Consider the following 17,235-nt stretch of genomic DNA (forward strand, 5'->3'; position numbering starts at 1 on the left):
GTCTTTACGATTCACATTTGAGATGGTATGGTGCAGCAAAACTAACTTCATTTTATATATACGAGGAGATAACCCAGTTCCATCTGGCTGTCAGGGAATTTGTTCCAAATAGTGTCTGGAATATTTAGGAAGTTTGTTTGGAATGACTTGATGGTGGTGGGGGTATAGCGAGTGCAGGCAGTGGTGGGGGTACAGCGAGTGCAGGCAGTGGTGGGGGTACGGCGAGTGCAGGCAGTGGTGGGGGTATGGCGAGTGCGGGCAGTGGTGGGGGTATGGCGAGTGCGGGCAGTGGTGGGGGTATGGCGAGTGCGGGCAGTGGTGGGGCTATGGCGAGTGCGGGCAGCGGTGGGGCTATGGCGAGTGCGGGCAGCGGTGGGGGTATGGCGAGTGCAGGCAGCGGTGGGGGTATGGCGAGTGCAGGCAGCGGTGGGGGTATGGCGAGTGCAGGCAGCGGTGGGGTATGGCGAGTGCAGGCAGCGGTGGGGGTATGGCGAGTGCAGGCAGCGGTGGGGGTATGGCGAGTGCAGGCAGCGGTGGGGGTATGGCGAGTGCAGGCAGCGGTGGGGGTATGGCGAGTGCAGGCAGCGGTGGGGGTATGGCGAGTGCAGGCAGCGGTGGGGGTATGGCGAGTGCAGGCAGCGGTGGGGGTATGGCGAGTGCAGGCAGCGGTGGGGGTATGGCGAGTGCAGGCAGCGGTGGGGGTATGGCGAGTGCAGGCAGCGGTGGGGGTATGGCGAGTGCAGGCAGCGGTGGGGGTATGGCGAGTGCAGGCAGCGGTGGGGGTATGGCGAGTGCAGGCAGCGGTGGGGGTATGGCGAGTGCAGGCAGCGGTGGGGGTATGGCGAGTGCAGGCAGCGGTGGGGGTATGGCGAGTGCAGGCAGCGGTGGGGGTATGGCGAGTGCAGGCAGTGGTGGGGTATGGCGAGTGCAGGCAGTGGTGGGGGTATGGCGAGTGCAGGCAGTGGTGGGGGTATAGCGAATGCAGGCGGTGGCGATGGCGTCACAAGTGCAGGCAGTGGTGGAGCACACTACACACAGGTAGGAACGAGGCTAGATAGATCGCCAGATATACAAAAACAACACGTCATGATTATTGTCAAAACAGTCTTTATTATAATATTTGAATGAAAGTGCGAAAACAGTCCTTGTAACTATAAATACGGAGGAACGTTCGATGAGACCATTCTCAAGAAATCCTGTTGAGCCAATCACAAAATGCCACAACCATGGGATGTGTATATATATATATGTACAATCACGTGAAAAACTAAGTACACCCCATGTAAAGTTTTGACTTTTTCAACATTATTTCAACATACAGCTATTTGATCTTCATTTCAACAATATTGATAGATAAAGGTGATATAATATAACAAATATCATGAAACATTTACATTTTGTAGTCCATTGTATAATTTAAATAAACATAAATGCAAATTTCGCATGTGGAAAAAGTAAGTCTTCATGTGTGTGTTTGGTCAATAAAACAGTCATCAAAGAGAATATAACTTATCTGCTTTAACATAATACATACTGTACATGCCATGTGATACCCAAGGTACAATCTGGGCAGGGTGGGGGAGATGGGAGCCTTCATATAATATGAATGATTTGCAAGTTGAAGCATATAGTGTAACATGTAAACTCATACTGCGGGGTACCGTGTACATATAATAGATAACAATGCTACTCGTAGATTTTTAAAATAAATATCCTCACCAGGGGTTACGGTGTCGCATTTGGATCAGTTTGTTTGTCCGCACAGAACGTGAGTATTTGTATTAATTATATGAGACCCTTCATAACCCAAAGACCCTAACAAACCCTTGGACCCAAAAGAACCAAAAGACCCTGAAGATTCAAAGCACACCAAATATCCAAAAGACCCTTAGAGGCCCCAAAGACCCAAAACACCTAAAGACCCAGAGAACCAAAAGACCCTGAGAACCAAAAGACCTGAGGACCAAAAAATACCTGGAGGACCCAAAAAGACAGAGGACCCTAAAGATACAAAAGACCCTTGAGACTCAGAAGACCCAAAATACCTAAATGAGTGAGAAGACCCTTAAGACCTAGAGGACCCTGAAGACCCAAAATATCCCAAAGACCCTTAAATACCCCGAAGACCCAAAAGACCCTGAGGACCAAAAATACCAAGAGGACCCAAAAAGATGCAAAGGACCCAAAATACCCCAAGGACCCAAAATACCCTTTAAAATCCCGAGGATGCAAAAGACCCTGAGGCCCAAAAATACCCCGAAGTCCCAAATTATACAAAAGACCCCGAGAACCCTAAAGACCCCTCAGATGCAAAAGACCCTGAGGACCAAAAATACCAAGAGGACCCAAAAAGATGCAAAGGACCCAAAATACCCCGAGGACCCAAAAGGCCCTTTAAAATCCTGAGGACGCAAAAGACCCTGAGACCCAAAAATACCTCGAGGACCCAAAAATACCCCGAAGTCCCAAATTATACAAAAGACCCCGAGAACCCTAAAGACCCCTCGGACGCAAAAGACCCTGAGGACCAAAAATACCAAGAGGACCCAAAAAGATGCAAAGGACCCAAAATACTCTGAGGACCCAAAAGACCCTTTAAAATCCCAAGGACGCAAAAGACCCTGAGACCCAAAAATACCTCGAGGACCCAAAAATACCCCGAAGTCCCAAATTATACAAAAGACCCCTAGGATGCAAAAGACCCTGAGGACCAAAAATACCTCGAGGACCCAAAGGACACAAGCACATAAAACATGTCTTGGTGCCGCACACAGTCGTGATTTATTGTTCAAGTATTCCATCGGGTTTCCGGGCAGAATTGTTCAGATTGCAGCAAATTTTGACGTTTTGAAGAATACAAATGTCTCTTTATGATCGTTTGACTGGTGACGTCATCATGGTCCCAAAACTGACAATGTACATATTCACCTGGTGATGTCACCAGGGTCCCAAAACTGACAATGGACATATATATATATTCACCTGGGGACAATCACAAGGTTGTGTAACGAGAATGATTGAACAAGACTCGGATACATGATGTCAACAGCGCGAGTCATTGTTGGGAAGGCACCAGAATGCTCCTTTCGGAGAACAAACTTCTTGCGCACCTGCGACACTTGGGGTACCTGTCGTGCATCCACAGGAACGAGAAATTCTGGTGTTCTGTACGATTACGAATCTTGCAGCAACCTGGCCAGGAATTGCTTTTCTTTGGTGGCCTGCAGAGAATGAGTGAATGAATGAATTAGTGAGTGAATGTAGGAATGAATATGTGAATGAATAACTACATTTTTAACACTACCGATTTTGGTGCAGATGTATGTATTGAGAATTTTTAGACTGAGCTATCTCTTATCCGGTTGGGGGTATCGGTGCACAATGGCCTGCACTTTTCGAAAAGGTTATCCGATCTCGAATCGGTCATTCAACAGGTAAGAGGAAACCTGCGTTTGAGAAAAATCATTTAACAGGTAACTTGATTTTAAGTTTTGCATAAAAAAAAATATATATCCTGAAAATAATTTCAGCTCATTAGGTTTGGGGCTTGGGGGTAACAGGACCGCCGAGAGGTACACCCACTCCCCTCTAAGCTGTTAGGGTTAGAGCCCATGGGATTCAGATCAGAACCCAAGGGATTGTGAGTGTGTGGGGTCATAACCCATGGGATTGTGAGTGCGCAATGTTGGAGTGGAGTATCCTCACAGCAGCTAGCTCTTCCTTTAACAGCTTGACGACATGGCGCTGGGCGTTCAGCTTGGCTAAGAGGCCTGACAAGAGCAAACTGGAGGAAAAGTAACAAGAAATGTCAAAATAAATATCAAAATCCACTTTTTGCCCAAAAATAATTTCGTCCCTTTCGGAAAAGACAGAGACGAAGGAAGAAGAAGAAGAAGAAGAAGACACTACCATATTCCTTTGGTTTTCTCATGCAGGTGAAAACTCAATTATGAATGATTCATTACCCACGGTGTTTAACGATTTATTACCCACGGTGATTATTGATTTATTACCCTCGGTGATTATCAATTTATTAACCATGGTGATAGATTTATTACCCTCGGTGATTATCAATTTATTAACCACGGTGATTATCAATTTATTACCCTCAGTGATTATATCAATTTATTAACCACGGTGATAGATTTATTACCCTCGGTGATTATCAATTTATTAACCATGGTGATAGATTTATTACCCTCGGTGATTATCAATTTATTAACCATGGTGATAGATTTATTACCCTCGGTGATTATATCAATTTATTAACCACGGTGATAGATTTATTACCCTCGGTGATTATCAATTTATTAACCACGGTGATTATCAATTTATTACCCTCAGTGAATATCAATTTATTAACCACGGTGATGATCGATTTATTACCCTCGGTGATAGATTTATTACCCTCGGTGATTATCAATTTATTAACCACGGTGATGATCGATTTATTACCCTCGGTGATTATCAATTTATTAACCACGGTGATGATCGATTTATTACCCTCGGTGATTATCGATTTATTAACCACGGTGATGATCGATTTATTACCCACGTGGATTATCGATGACCCTCAGTGATTATCAATTTATTGACCATGGTGATGATCGATTTATTACCCTCGGTGATTATCAATTTATTAACCACGGTGATGATCGATTTATTACCCACATTGATTTATCGATTTATTACCCTCGGTGATTATCAATTTGTTAACCACGGTGATGATCGATTTATTACCCTCGGTGATTATCAATTTATTAACCACGGTGATGATCGATTTATTACTCTCGGTGATTATCAATTTATTAACCACGGTGATGATCGATTTATTACCCACGTTGATTATTGATTTATTACCCTCGGTGATTATCAATTTATTAACCACGGTGATGATCGATTTATTATCCACGTTGATTATCAATTTATTAACCACGGTGATGATCGATTTATTACCCTCGGTGATTATCAATTTATTAACCATGGTGATGATCGATTTATTACCCTCGGTGATTATCAATTTATTAACCACGGTGATGATCGATTTATTACCCATGTTGATTATCGATTTATTACCCTTAGTGATTATCAATTTATTAACCACTGTGATTATTGATTTATTACCCTCGGTGATTATCGATTTATTAACCACTATGCATATCGATTTATTCCCCATGGTGATTATCGATTTATTACGCTCAGTGATTATTGATTTATTACCCAAGGTGATTATTGATTTATTACCCATGGTGATTATTGATTTATTACCCACAGTGATAATCAATTTATTCCCCACGGTCATTATCAATTTATTATCCACAGTGAATATCAATTTATTATCCACAGTGATTATCGATTTATTACCCACGGTGATTATTGATTTATTACCCACAGTGATAATCAATTTATTCCCCACGGTGATGAACGATTTATTACACACGGTGATTATTGATTGATTACCCACTGTGATTGTCAATACATTACCCACGGTGATTATCAATTTATTATCCACAGTGATTATCAATTTATTATCCACAGTGAATATCAATTTATTATCCACAGTGATTATCGATTTATTACCCACTGTGATTATCAATTTATTATTCACTGTGGTTGTTGATTTATTACCCACACCGATTATTATCGATTTCTTACCCACAGTGATAATCGATTTATTATCCACTGTGATGATTGATATATTACCCACAGTAATAAATATTTAAAAACCACATTTAGAGGCCATTTTTCCCCGCAAAGCGGGGGTTGGCCTTTTTCGGGGACCGTGGTTGTTGTTGTTTTTCGGTCCCCTTTTTGAAGCAATGTTTTACGGCCGGATGCCCTTCCTGCCGCCAACCCTTTTTGTCGCCTTTTACGACAAGCAGGGAATTACCAGTGAACTGGTACTCAATTAGCCGACCTCGGAAGGATGACAGGCTGAGTCAACCCCCCTGGCGTTAATTCAGCGATCGACCGGGATTCGAACCCAGGATCCTGGGATCCTAAGCTGGCACCCTAGCCGCTAGCCCAACACCAGGCTAGCCCAACACCCACAGCGATTAATCAATTTATTACTCACGGTGATGGACGATTTATTACACATGATGATAATCGATTTATTATTCACTGTGGTTATTGATTTATTACCCATGGTGATAATCGATTTATTACCCACTGTGATTTTCAATAAATTACCCAGAGTGATTATCAATTTATTATTCACTGTAGTTATTGATTTATTACCATTGGTGCTTATTGATTTATTAGCATAGTGCTTATTCGGCTTATTGATGTATTTCCCACAGATCATATCTGTCTTACTAATGTTTACCTCACCATATGAAAGTGTTTTTTAAGTGAAGGAGGGCTGTACTATCAATCTGTTTGACTGATGCACAACAGACAGTTAAAATAACCATGAAAGCAAGAAGAGTGGCACGGCGATGATCTGAGAAAACGCGAAGGACATAGATTTCTGTAGCCAGGATGGAGATCGAGTCAGCAAAGCATCCACCAAGGCCAAGGTTGAAGTAAGACCGCGAAACGGACCACAGGCTTTGGATGGAATCATCCTGAGGACAAAAATAATAAATGTAAAAACAAGATGTCATGCAGAGCACGATACTTGCAAAATCCAGCACTCCCAAAATAAAAAGTTGCAGTGAATACATCAAATTGTCCATTTCATTAAGATTAAAATTTACAATTCAATTGGATTTAAAATGATGATTTTTCAGATGAAAATTGATATTAGAAGTTTGACCTTGAGTTGACCTTTGACCTTTTGACCTCAAAAATAGTTGGTTTCCCAATTCAGTGATGCACTATGTAATTGCTAATTAATTTTCAAGTTAATCAGAATTATTGGAATCTCCCGCGATGAAGCTATCTCTGAGGGCCTTTCACTCACTCACCGCAGGCAGGTAGGTGGTCTTTCTGTCTTCTACCGACTCCTCTCCGGCCTTGCACCCCCAGCTCTCTCTGTGCTCTGTCCCCCAAATATTCCTACAGGTCGCACAAGATCTGCCAGCAACCCTCTGATGGTTAAACTGCCGAAATCTCGGCTCTCCGCTCACCTTCACTCTTTCATTCCTCTTTTCTCCCGCCTCTGGAACAAACTCCCTCACTCCCTTCAATCCCACTCCTCCCTCCAGGTCTTTAAAACAGCTGTTCACCACCATCTCTTATCTTCCCCCATCCAAAACCTTGATCTTTTCTACCCCCGCTAATTCACCCCAGATCCACCTTGTTTGAAATTCCAACTTCTTTCCTGGAAGTCCTGGCAGTGTCCATATGTTTTATACCTCTCCCACTGCCCCCTTCCCACGCCCCCCCCCCCCCCAAAGCCCTCGCCCTCTCTCAGATCTCTCGATGTCTCCATGTCTCTCGGTCCCTGCTCTCAAATGTTGTGTTTGTGTCCTTCCCCCTCTCTCCCCATCTTGTCTACCGCTCCCTATGTTATGTTTTATGTGTCGGTTTGTCTTTCTGTGTGTTCATGTGATTAATGTTCGCTCTTTCACGAGCCTCGATATTGTATACAAAAAAAAAAAAAAAAAAAAAAAAAAAAAAAAAAAAAAATCGGATGAAAAGTGACAATTTTTCAGATGAAAATTGATTTTAGAAGTTTGACCCAGAGATGACCTTTGACCTTTTGACCTTAAAATAGTTGGTTTCCCAATTCAGTGAGGTACTATGCAACTGCTGTTTAGTTTTCAAGTCAATCAGATGAAAATTGATGATTTTGGCAGTTTGACCTTTTGACCTCAAAATAGTGGGGTTCCTAATTTATTGACTCGACGTGCAAATGCTGTTCAATTTTTAAGTCAATCGGATGAAAAATAATTTTAGAAATTTGACCTCAAGATGACCTTTCACCTTTGACCTCAGAATCAATAAGCTTCTTCCTTATGACCAACTCTACCATCTAGTGAAGTTTTGTGACGATTGGTGTACAATTGTCACCTGTCGGCGATTGACAGACAGACAGACAGACAGAATAACGCACAAGACCAAGCAATATACTTGAAAAATCTTTGATTTAGCGAGTAATAATGTCCATCGCTTCTCCTTGAATTATGCTTAATCAATTTGCTTATTTGATAATGTACGACACAAATAACATATTGTAGCGAATTGCTTTCCAAATTGTGATAACGCCAACCTAAATCCCAACCAAATCCTAAGAAATAACTCTTGATCATTTTAATGTCTTTTTATAACAGCCAAGCTCTCATTCCCAACTGCATCCTTTTTTCACCTTTGCATCTCAGGAACATTCAAACCAATTTGGATCGAAATTTTGAGAAGGATCATTGATTCTTGTACCATTCTCTCCATGGAGCATCGATTCTGCCAAAGCAGTTTGTTTGGCTCAGAGTTACAATCTTCGGTGTGATACTCGGCTGCGTGTGCAAGAATTTAGCCAAACTGCCGGCGATAGATACTAAATTTTTTTAACCTAACAACTCGGATATTTTTGGGGCCACAAGAGAAGTTATACTAGATTTTTGCATCTATTGGTAAAAGGACAAGAGTCCGTCCGTCCGTCCGTGTGTTTCTTTTATATATGCACTGCGGCCGCTTTTGTGTACTAATAGGAAATGGTGTGTGTAACTCTTTGCTTTTCATCCACAGATATTTCTCGTATTCCCTCCACTAGAAAAATCCGCTCCCTTCAGGAGCAGCCTTGGGAAAGGGGGAGACGGTGTGCATGGTGATGACCTGACCATTGGTACTAACAAACACATATACAAAATTTGGTGGAGATCAGGCAAGCCCTGTTTTTTTTCTATGATTTTCAGACATACACACAAACACACGTATGACTTCCATGAGTCCGATTTGCATCCAGGAACAAAACAATTATAGTTAACCATCTTGAAATTGGCACTCTTTTGTTGAAATGCTGAAAATTATGTTAAAAAGACTATTTCACTTACAGATAACTGCAGTTAAGATAACTTTTCAATCAAACAGGTAACTTAAGATAACCTATCAAACAGATAACTTAAGATAAACTTTCAATCAAACAGATAACTTAAGATAAACTTTCAATCAAACAGATAACTTAAGATAACATTTCAATCAAACAGATAACTTAAGATAACATTTCAATCAAACAGATAACTTAAGAGAACTTTTAAATCAACCAGATAACTTAAGATAACCCTTCAATCAAACAGATAACTTAAGATAACATTTCAATCAAACAGATAACTTAAGAGAACTTTTAAATCAACCAGATAACTTAAGATAACCCTTCAATCAAACAGATAACTTAAGATAACATTTCAATCAACCAGATAACTTAAGAGAACTTTTAAATCAACCAGATAAGTTAAGATAACCCTTCAATCAAACAGATAACTTAAGATAACCTTTCAATCAAACAGATAACTTAAGATAAGCTTTCAATCAAACAGATAACTTAAGATAACATTTCAATCAAACAGATAAGTTAAGATAACATTTCAATCAAACAGATAACTTAAGAGAACTTTTAAATCAACCAGATAACTTAAGATAACCCTTCAATCAAACAGATAACTTAAGATAACATTTCAATCAACCAGATAACTTAAGAGAACTTTTAAATCAACCAGATAACTTAAGATAACCCTTCAACCAAACAGATAACTTAAGATAACCTTTCAATCAAACAGATAACTTAAGATAAGCTTTCAATCAAACAGATAACTGAAGATAAACTTTCAATCAAACAGAAAATGATGTAATAATGATGGCACATTCCAAATCGTACTGATGCACCCCCTGATATTCCAATGCCCACCATCCCATGGTTGTGACCACCGGCACAGCAGCCACACCAAGACCGAGGAGAAGCACGAGGGAAAAAAAGAAGTCCGAACCGATGATGTGGTTGGAGTGAGCAAAGGGTCGAAAGTTTTCCATAAGACTCACCTATAAAACAGCAGAAGACAAGATTCAATGCAATCATGGCAAATGAACCGTATACCGACAGGAATGGAGGAGATTTTGTTGTTACGTAAACAATTATGGCAGCCCTTTTGCCATTCCACCATTTTTCTATGATCCATACATCTATCTCCCGTACTTTTTCTTACCACAATCTCCTCCTTCCCTCTTCCTCTTTTCATTTTATATCATTTAATTCTCTGTTTTTCTCTTCTTGTCCAGCTCCCTCTCCTCTCTCAGCCCTTTGACTCTCTCCCGAGCTACTCTGGGATGTACGCATTCTTCCAATAACCCCCTTCTGGTTCAACTTTCAAAACCCAAGGACATTCACGGTGGTTGAACCCACCAACGCAAGTCGGGGGCCAAATCTTCCCCATTCTTCAGAGCAGCACAGTCATGGTCAGCGGTCAGAGTGCCCCATGGACCGGCCCTTTCTCTCTTGTCTTCTCTCTCTCTCTCTCTCTCTCTCTCTATCTCTATCTCTATCTCTCTATCTCTATCTCTATCTCTATCTCTATATCTATCTCTATCTCTCTATCTCTATCTCTATCTCTATCTCTCTATCTCTATCTCTATCTCTATCTCTATCTCTCTATCTCTATCTCTATCTCTCTATCTCTATCTCTATCTCTATCTCTCTCTCTATCTCTATCTCTATCTCTATCTCTCTATCTCTATCTCTATCTCTCTATCTCTATCTCTATCTCTCTATCTCTATCTCTATCTCTATCTCTATCTCTCTATCTCTATCTCTCTCTCTATCTCTATCTCTATCTCTCTATCTCTATCTCTATCTCTATCTCTATCTCTCTATCTCTATCTCTATCTCTATCTCTATCTCTATCTCTATCTCTCTATCTCTATCTCTATCTCTATCTCTATCTCTATCTCTATCTCTATCTCTCTATCTCTATCTCTATCTCTATCTCTCTATCTCTATCTCTATCTCTCTATCTCTATCTCTATCTCTATCTCTATCTCTCTATCTCTATCTCTATCTCTATCTCTATCTCTCTATCTCTCTATCTCTATCTCTATCTCTCTATCTCTATCTCTATCTCTCTATCTCTATCTCTATCTCTCTATCTCTATCTCTATCTCTCTATCTCTATCTCTATCTCTATCTCTCTATCTCTATCTCTCTATCTCTATCTCTATCTCTATCTCTATCTATATCTCTCTATCTCTATCTCTATCTCTATCTCTATCTCTCTATCTCTATCTCTCTATCTCTATCTCTATCTCTCTCTCTCTCTCTCTCTAACTCTCTCTAGCTCTCTCTCTCTCTAACTCTCTCTAACTCCCTCTAACTCTGTTGGGACCCTGACTTCATGAAGGTGAAGGTACAACATCCTGGATGTGAGGGATCTGTGGGTCGCTCCTTGGAAATCGATCGGCTGTCTCCGTGCCACGGGCTTGTTCTAGAGAACTGTCCTGGGCTATACAACAACAACAAAAACAACAACTCTTCGTTGTTCCTCATTACTCCCATATGTGGAACAGTCTTCCAGGGACTGTTCAATCACACTCTTCCTTCCTTGGTTTCAAGCAAACGGTGCACCATCATCTCCGGTCATCCCCTCAATCTATATTACCCCCATTAATCTTACTTAACCCAACCCTCTTAGCCTAACCCTAACAACTCGGTTACTGTGTTTCCTCCCTCCTCTCTCTCTTTTTCGTAAATTTGATACAAAACGAAACTTTTTGATACAAAGCTCCCCCAGCTCTGTCTGTGCTCTGTCCCTCAAATACTCCTGCAGGTCGCACAAGAACTACCAGCAACCCTCTTCTTGTGAAATTGCCAAAAACAAGACTCTCTGCTCACCTTTACTCCTTCAATCCTCTTTTCTCCCGCCTCTGGAACAAACTCCCTCACTCTCTTTAATCCCACTCCACCCTCCAGGTCTTCAAAACAGCTGTTCACCACCATCTCTTATCTTCCCCCATCCAAAACCTTGATCTTTTCTACCCCCGCTAATTCACCCCAGATCCACCTCTTTCAATCTCCGACTTAATTCCTGCAATTCCTAGTAGTGTCAATTTGTTTTACTAGGGCATGCCCGTACTATATATAAGCTAGGACGTGCCCGTACGTGGGTGCCCGTTCCTTGCCAAAAAAAAAAAAAAAAAAAATTTGTGTAGGGGTGTGTGTGTGTAAACATCCTAGGGCGTGCCCGTACGTGGGTGCAAAAAAACATGCGTGCAAACAACAACAACAAAAAAAAACTTTGAAACCACGTGGCAGTAACGACCACAGAACCCCCCCCCCCCCCCCTCTATTTACATGAATGGTTTGGTCCATTCGCAACGACCACAGAACCCCCCCCTCTATTTACATGCAATGGTTTGGTCCAAAGCGAACGGCTTGCGGTGTTTGGTAAAGAAATCGCCATAGCTCGGTAACTACTTCTCCGATTAATATGAAACCTTGAAAAGGCACATCCTCGGGTCCCCAGCAATATACCTGGCAAGTTTAAAGTATATCGGACCGGTAGTTGTCGAGAAACAGCGGTCACAGACAAACATACATACATACATACATACAAACATACAAACATACAAACATACAAACATACACACAGAGATTACTGGAATTATAGATAGATACCGTGTAACCCCCCCGTCCCCAGTCCTCTCCCTCCCACAGATCTCCCGATGTCCCTGTTCTCTACTGTTGTGCTTGTGTGCTTCCCTCTCTCTCCCCATCTTGTCTCCCCCTCCCTTTATTGTTTTAGGTATCCGTTTATGTTTTTTGTGTTTTGTGTGTGTTTAATGTGGTAGCTCTTACACGAGCCTCGATCTTGTATACAAGAAAAAAGGAAAAAAAATAAACAAAACATTTTCGATACAAAACGTAAACTGTTCAGGTTGGTGGAGTATGATCTCTACCGAGTGCCATTCTGGTTGAAATTGGGTTTGCCTATTAACCCCTGGTTCAAATCCCATACACTACGTATTTGTCCACATTCTGCTGATGTCCTTGTAATTCATATAAAAGTAAACTGGTTATTTCCACCACCGAAGGTGGACAGACATTAGATATTCACCCCTGTTTGTATGTTTGTGAGCAGGATATCTCAAAGGGTTATGGACAGAGTCCGAATGAAACTTGGTGGATGTGCCAGATGTGTGACAACAACAAATTGACTAGATTTTGGTGAAGATCTGGATCCAAGAATTTATAAAGTGATTCAAAACTTGATGGATGAGTTTGGGTAGGTGACAATAACGAACCAATTCGATCGTGATTCGGGTACGGCCTATCAGTAGGATACAAAACGCAAACTGTTCCTGGCTGAAGTCTGCGCGCTACCAAGCGTTGTTCTAGTTCCTTTTTGATAATGTTACTAAAATACGCCATTTCTGTCTGTCTGTCTGATGAATTTTTGATGCCAATACATTCCGTCGTTACTTATCCAATCTCAACCAAACTTGACAGGATGACGAAGGGTTACATAATGAAGGTTGCAGTGCATTCATTTGCCCCTCTCCCCAAGGGGGCTTTCTCCCCTGATCGGGTTTTCCCCGCCATTGCGGTCAATGGTGTTGCGTGTTGAGGTGTATATCGATGTTAAATTAGCTTTATCGTGGCGTTTGTCCAAGGCCGCTTCGAATTTCAAAACTAACGATAATAGCGTAATATTAATGTTATTACAAAACAATATTAATACCAATAATATCCCACCTCCCCAAGGGGTTTTTCCCGGCGAGTCAACGTATATAAATAGCTTATCCTGGCGTTTTCATGGGAGCAACGGCCTCGACCAGAGGCGCGTGCGATTTGGTCTCTTCCGAAGATAGAAGCCTCTTCCGGAATATTGCTTTGCGCCGAACAGGCAGAAGAGAAGCAAGATGGCGGCCAAACATGTGTTACTCGCGCTCATGATGGAAGAATTAGACAAAGATGACACTACATCACGAATCGATGCAAATATCCAGATTGTGTTTTCACTTGCAAGTTTTGCTGCGTAAGTATAACCAGCAGCATTTCTCCGTGACTGAAATTATGGGTGAAAACGGCATATATATCACTCCCATGTCACTCACTAATTACCAAGAAAACAACAAATAAGTAAAATAGAACTCGTGATTAAGTGAGTTAAGCCTCTTAAGCAAACTTGCCATACAGCTGTAATATCAACGTGTCATATATGACAAAGTTCTTTCAAAGTAATCGGCGAGGCCATTTTGTTTTCGAAGAGCCCGCGCCTCTTCTGCTGGATAACGGGAAGAAGCAGAAGAGCTTCCGAGAAGAGAAGAGTCCAAATCGAACGACCGGAAGAGAGCTCTTCTTCTTCCAGAAGTGCAAATCACACGCGCCTCTGGAGTAATGAACATTAATGAATATTATGAACCACAAACACGTATGATTATCTTTTTAAACAGTCGCTAATGCTGTTTATGACACTAATATTACACTAAATTAAGAAATTTGGAGGAATCCTGACATGCGTGAGGTAAGTTTTGCTTGCAGAACTGAGTGAGAATCTACGGTACTCTATATGCCCCACAAATGTTGGGTTAATAACATGGTCCTTTCTGGCGCTAACGTGGCGTTTTTCGTAGTGAACTTTTGAAACTCGCTCCTGTTTGATACGAACTGAAAGGGAGGAAGACCGGATTGTGCTCATTCACCAAGCAGCTTGCTAGCGCTTGCCAAGCTAGCCGTTCCTTAACGGTTTTGGATGGAGTGCTTGCTCGAATGCTTAAACCACTTGGCGATCTCTCCACAATAAACTTGGTAAATGAACATACACCCAATGTTCTTGAGACCCGACCATAGATCGACTGTAATCTATATACCCCAAAGAGGAATGACCCTTCCTGCCCCTCCTGTAGTTAACGGGTGTACTAGTTTACACAAACTGGACATTATTTCTTCAAACAACCCATTCATAACCAATTCCGATCTAACTTGCACATTAGTAGGGTCAATATACGAAAAAAACTCACCTAACCCCCAAAAAATTGATACAAAAGGTTTTTCAATGGATTCTGGTACCATTGGGCATGCTAAATAACATACTAAAAATCTAGTAACATCTGATTTCCGGAAAGGGGTCATTTTCAAGATGGCGTCCAAGATGGCCGCCGGGAGCTTAAAATGGCCATATCTCAATTATTATTCAACCTAGAAAGGTGGTTTTGGTGTCTAACCCTAGGTTTTAGGGCCCAAGGAATCCAATTGAATCAATAAAATTACCATCAGTTAATTATTTATTGACAAGTCCAAGACGGCATCCCAAGGTGACATCCTGATCCACTAAAATGGCTCTGTCGAATAGTAGTCAACCTAGAGAGATTTTTTCAGTGTGTATACCTAGGTTTAAGGCAACCAGGAAATCATCAAAATTACTTAAATAAGCACAAAGTAATCAGGTAATCCAGTAAGCCAGGTTTACCAGCCCATTAGGCATTTGTTGTCTTATACAGTTAGTCGCTATTCATCGTCATCCTCCGACTCCTATGGAAGAAACTTGTTATGTGGATTGTCACATTCTTCTTTAGCATGCCCAATGGTACCAGAATCCATTGAAAAACCTTTTGTATCAATTTTTTGGGGGTTCAACCATATATTGACCCCTCTATACTTTTCGGTATCCACGAGACTCCAGAAATTTGTGACAGATTGCCTTAAGTTTCAACTGAATGTCATTTTGAAGGCTGAAAATATGGATTTTGTTTATGCATACATGTACCAAATAATATACTATTCCTTTTGAGATGAAAATTAATTGTTTGTCAGATTTTTCAGTCCCCCCCCAATATAAAATAGTCTGTCCCTTGCCATAACCTCTCAAGCTTTGTACAAACCTTTGTCTGTAATGATCACTGAATACTGTGGACTGGAGTCACAGGTGGCAGTGGTGTCGACACATTACACTCTTGTCTCCAATCTGAAACACACACTTGGTTCACTAGCTGGTGAGTCGGAGGATGACGAGGAATAGCGACTAACTGTATAAGACAACAAATGCCTAATGGGCTGGTAAACCTGGCTTACTGGATTACCTGATTACTTTGTGCTTATTTAAGTAATTTTGATGATTTCCTGGGTGCCTTAAACCTAGGTATACACACTGAAAATATCTCTCTAGGTTGACTACTATTCGACAGAGCCATTTTAGTGGATCAGGATGTCACCTTGGGATGCCATCTTGGACTTGTCAATAAATAATTAACTGATGGTAATTTTATTGATTCAATTGGATTCCTTGGGCCCTAAAACCTAGGGTTAGACACCAAAACCACCTTTCTAGGTTGAATAATAATTGAGATACGGCCATTTTAAGCTCCCGGCAGCCATCTTGGACGCCATCTTGAAAATGACCCCTTTCCGGAAGTCAGATGTTACTAGATTTTTAGTATGTTATTTAGCATGCCCAATGGTACCAGAGTCCATTGAAAAACCTTTTGTATCAATTTTTTGGGGGTTCAACCATATATTGACCCCTCTACATGAACCATGATTTTCTCGGTTGAAACAGATCCTCCTTTTTCAATCTCTCAATGTTTGACCAATTTTATCATTCGTCAGGAATGAACAACAACAAAATAAATAATAAATCGCCATCATCACCTCACCTTCTTCAGGTAAAATATGAGAATGTATTTGATACAGACTATGACTGGCATTAGCGGTGTGAAGAAAATGGCCGCCCAGCAGATTGTCTGCCCATAAACCACGTCCAGCACATTGGTGGCAACGTTCAACTGCTGCTCGCCCCACCGGTGCACCAACTTCCAAGGACAGTACGTCACAATCAACCTGCGGAGCACCGGCCGGGAAGAGGGTTTGAACTCGGCACCATTTTCAACATCAAGCACACTTTTTGGCCTGCTCATGAGATGAAGACCTTGAATGACTTGGCAGGAGGGCCTCAACAGGCCCAACCGATTGGAGTTTGTTGCACCTTCAGGAGCAATGTATGAACTTCCACGAGAAAGGTGGGAACCATTCATTCCGAAATCCTGGAGTAAATGTTGAGGTTGCTTCTTTCTATCCCTGTTGGGGTCATCCATTCCCAAAGGGATGAGAGGGATGTTGCAATCGGTCTGTGTGTGAGTCCGCACAGGGATGAACTTCACTAAAGCCATAAAAGCATAAAACGTTTATACCTAATTTAACCACAAGTTGATTTTGAATTTGTTGGGTGAACTATTATCATCGCACGTTCCCGAAGGAATCCGAAAACCTTCTGTTATGGTTCTGTGTGTCAAGGAATGAGTGAATGAATGAGTGAGTCCTCGCTAGTCCTCAGATCTACTGTAATCTATATACCCAGCCAGGCTCAGCAC

At 41.5% G+C, this 17,235-nt stretch overlaps 2 protein-coding genes across 3 annotated transcripts in view; one reads left to right on the forward strand and one right to left on the reverse strand.

Annotated features, from left to right (window-relative positions):
- Positions 1 to 1,095: 1,095 nt before the first annotated feature.
- LOC137427849 (transmembrane channel-like protein 7) overlaps positions 1,096 to 17,235 on the reverse strand; it is a 105,692-nt gene continuing 89,552 nt past the window's right edge. The window contains exons 12-16 of one of the 2 annotated variants that reach the window (XM_068117622.2): positions 16,522 to 16,705; positions 9,788 to 9,918; positions 6,414 to 6,569; positions 3,706 to 3,784; positions 1,096 to 3,221 (exon numbers count right to left, since the gene is read on the reverse strand). In XM_068117622.2, coding sequence (XP_067973723.1) covers positions 3,174 to 3,221; positions 3,706 to 3,784; positions 6,414 to 6,569; positions 9,788 to 9,918; positions 16,522 to 16,705 — 598 coding nt within the window. In that variant the 3' untranslated portion in view covers positions 1,096 to 3,173. Of the gene's footprint in view, positions 3,222 to 3,705; positions 3,785 to 6,413; positions 6,570 to 9,787; positions 9,919 to 16,516; positions 16,706 to 17,235 lie in introns of both variants that reach the window. The other variant, XM_078777724.1, reaches the window with a different exon arrangement.
- Positions 7,930 to 17,235, forward strand: part of LOC137427844 (transmembrane channel-like protein 5) — a 169,982-nt gene continuing 160,676 nt past the window's right edge. Inside the window, exon 1 of the mRNA XM_078777722.1 lies at positions 7,930 to 7,939. The gene's annotated coding sequence lies outside the window, so the exon portion shown is untranslated. The remainder of the gene's footprint in view (positions 7,940 to 17,235) is intronic.

Source organism: Myxine glutinosa, chromosome 5 (genome assembly GCF_964187855.1).
Source record: "Myxine glutinosa chromosome 5, kmMyxGlut1.1, whole genome shotgun sequence".
NCBI classification, from domain to species: domain Eukaryota; kingdom Metazoa; phylum Chordata; class Myxini; order Myxiniformes; family Myxinidae; genus Myxine; species Myxine glutinosa.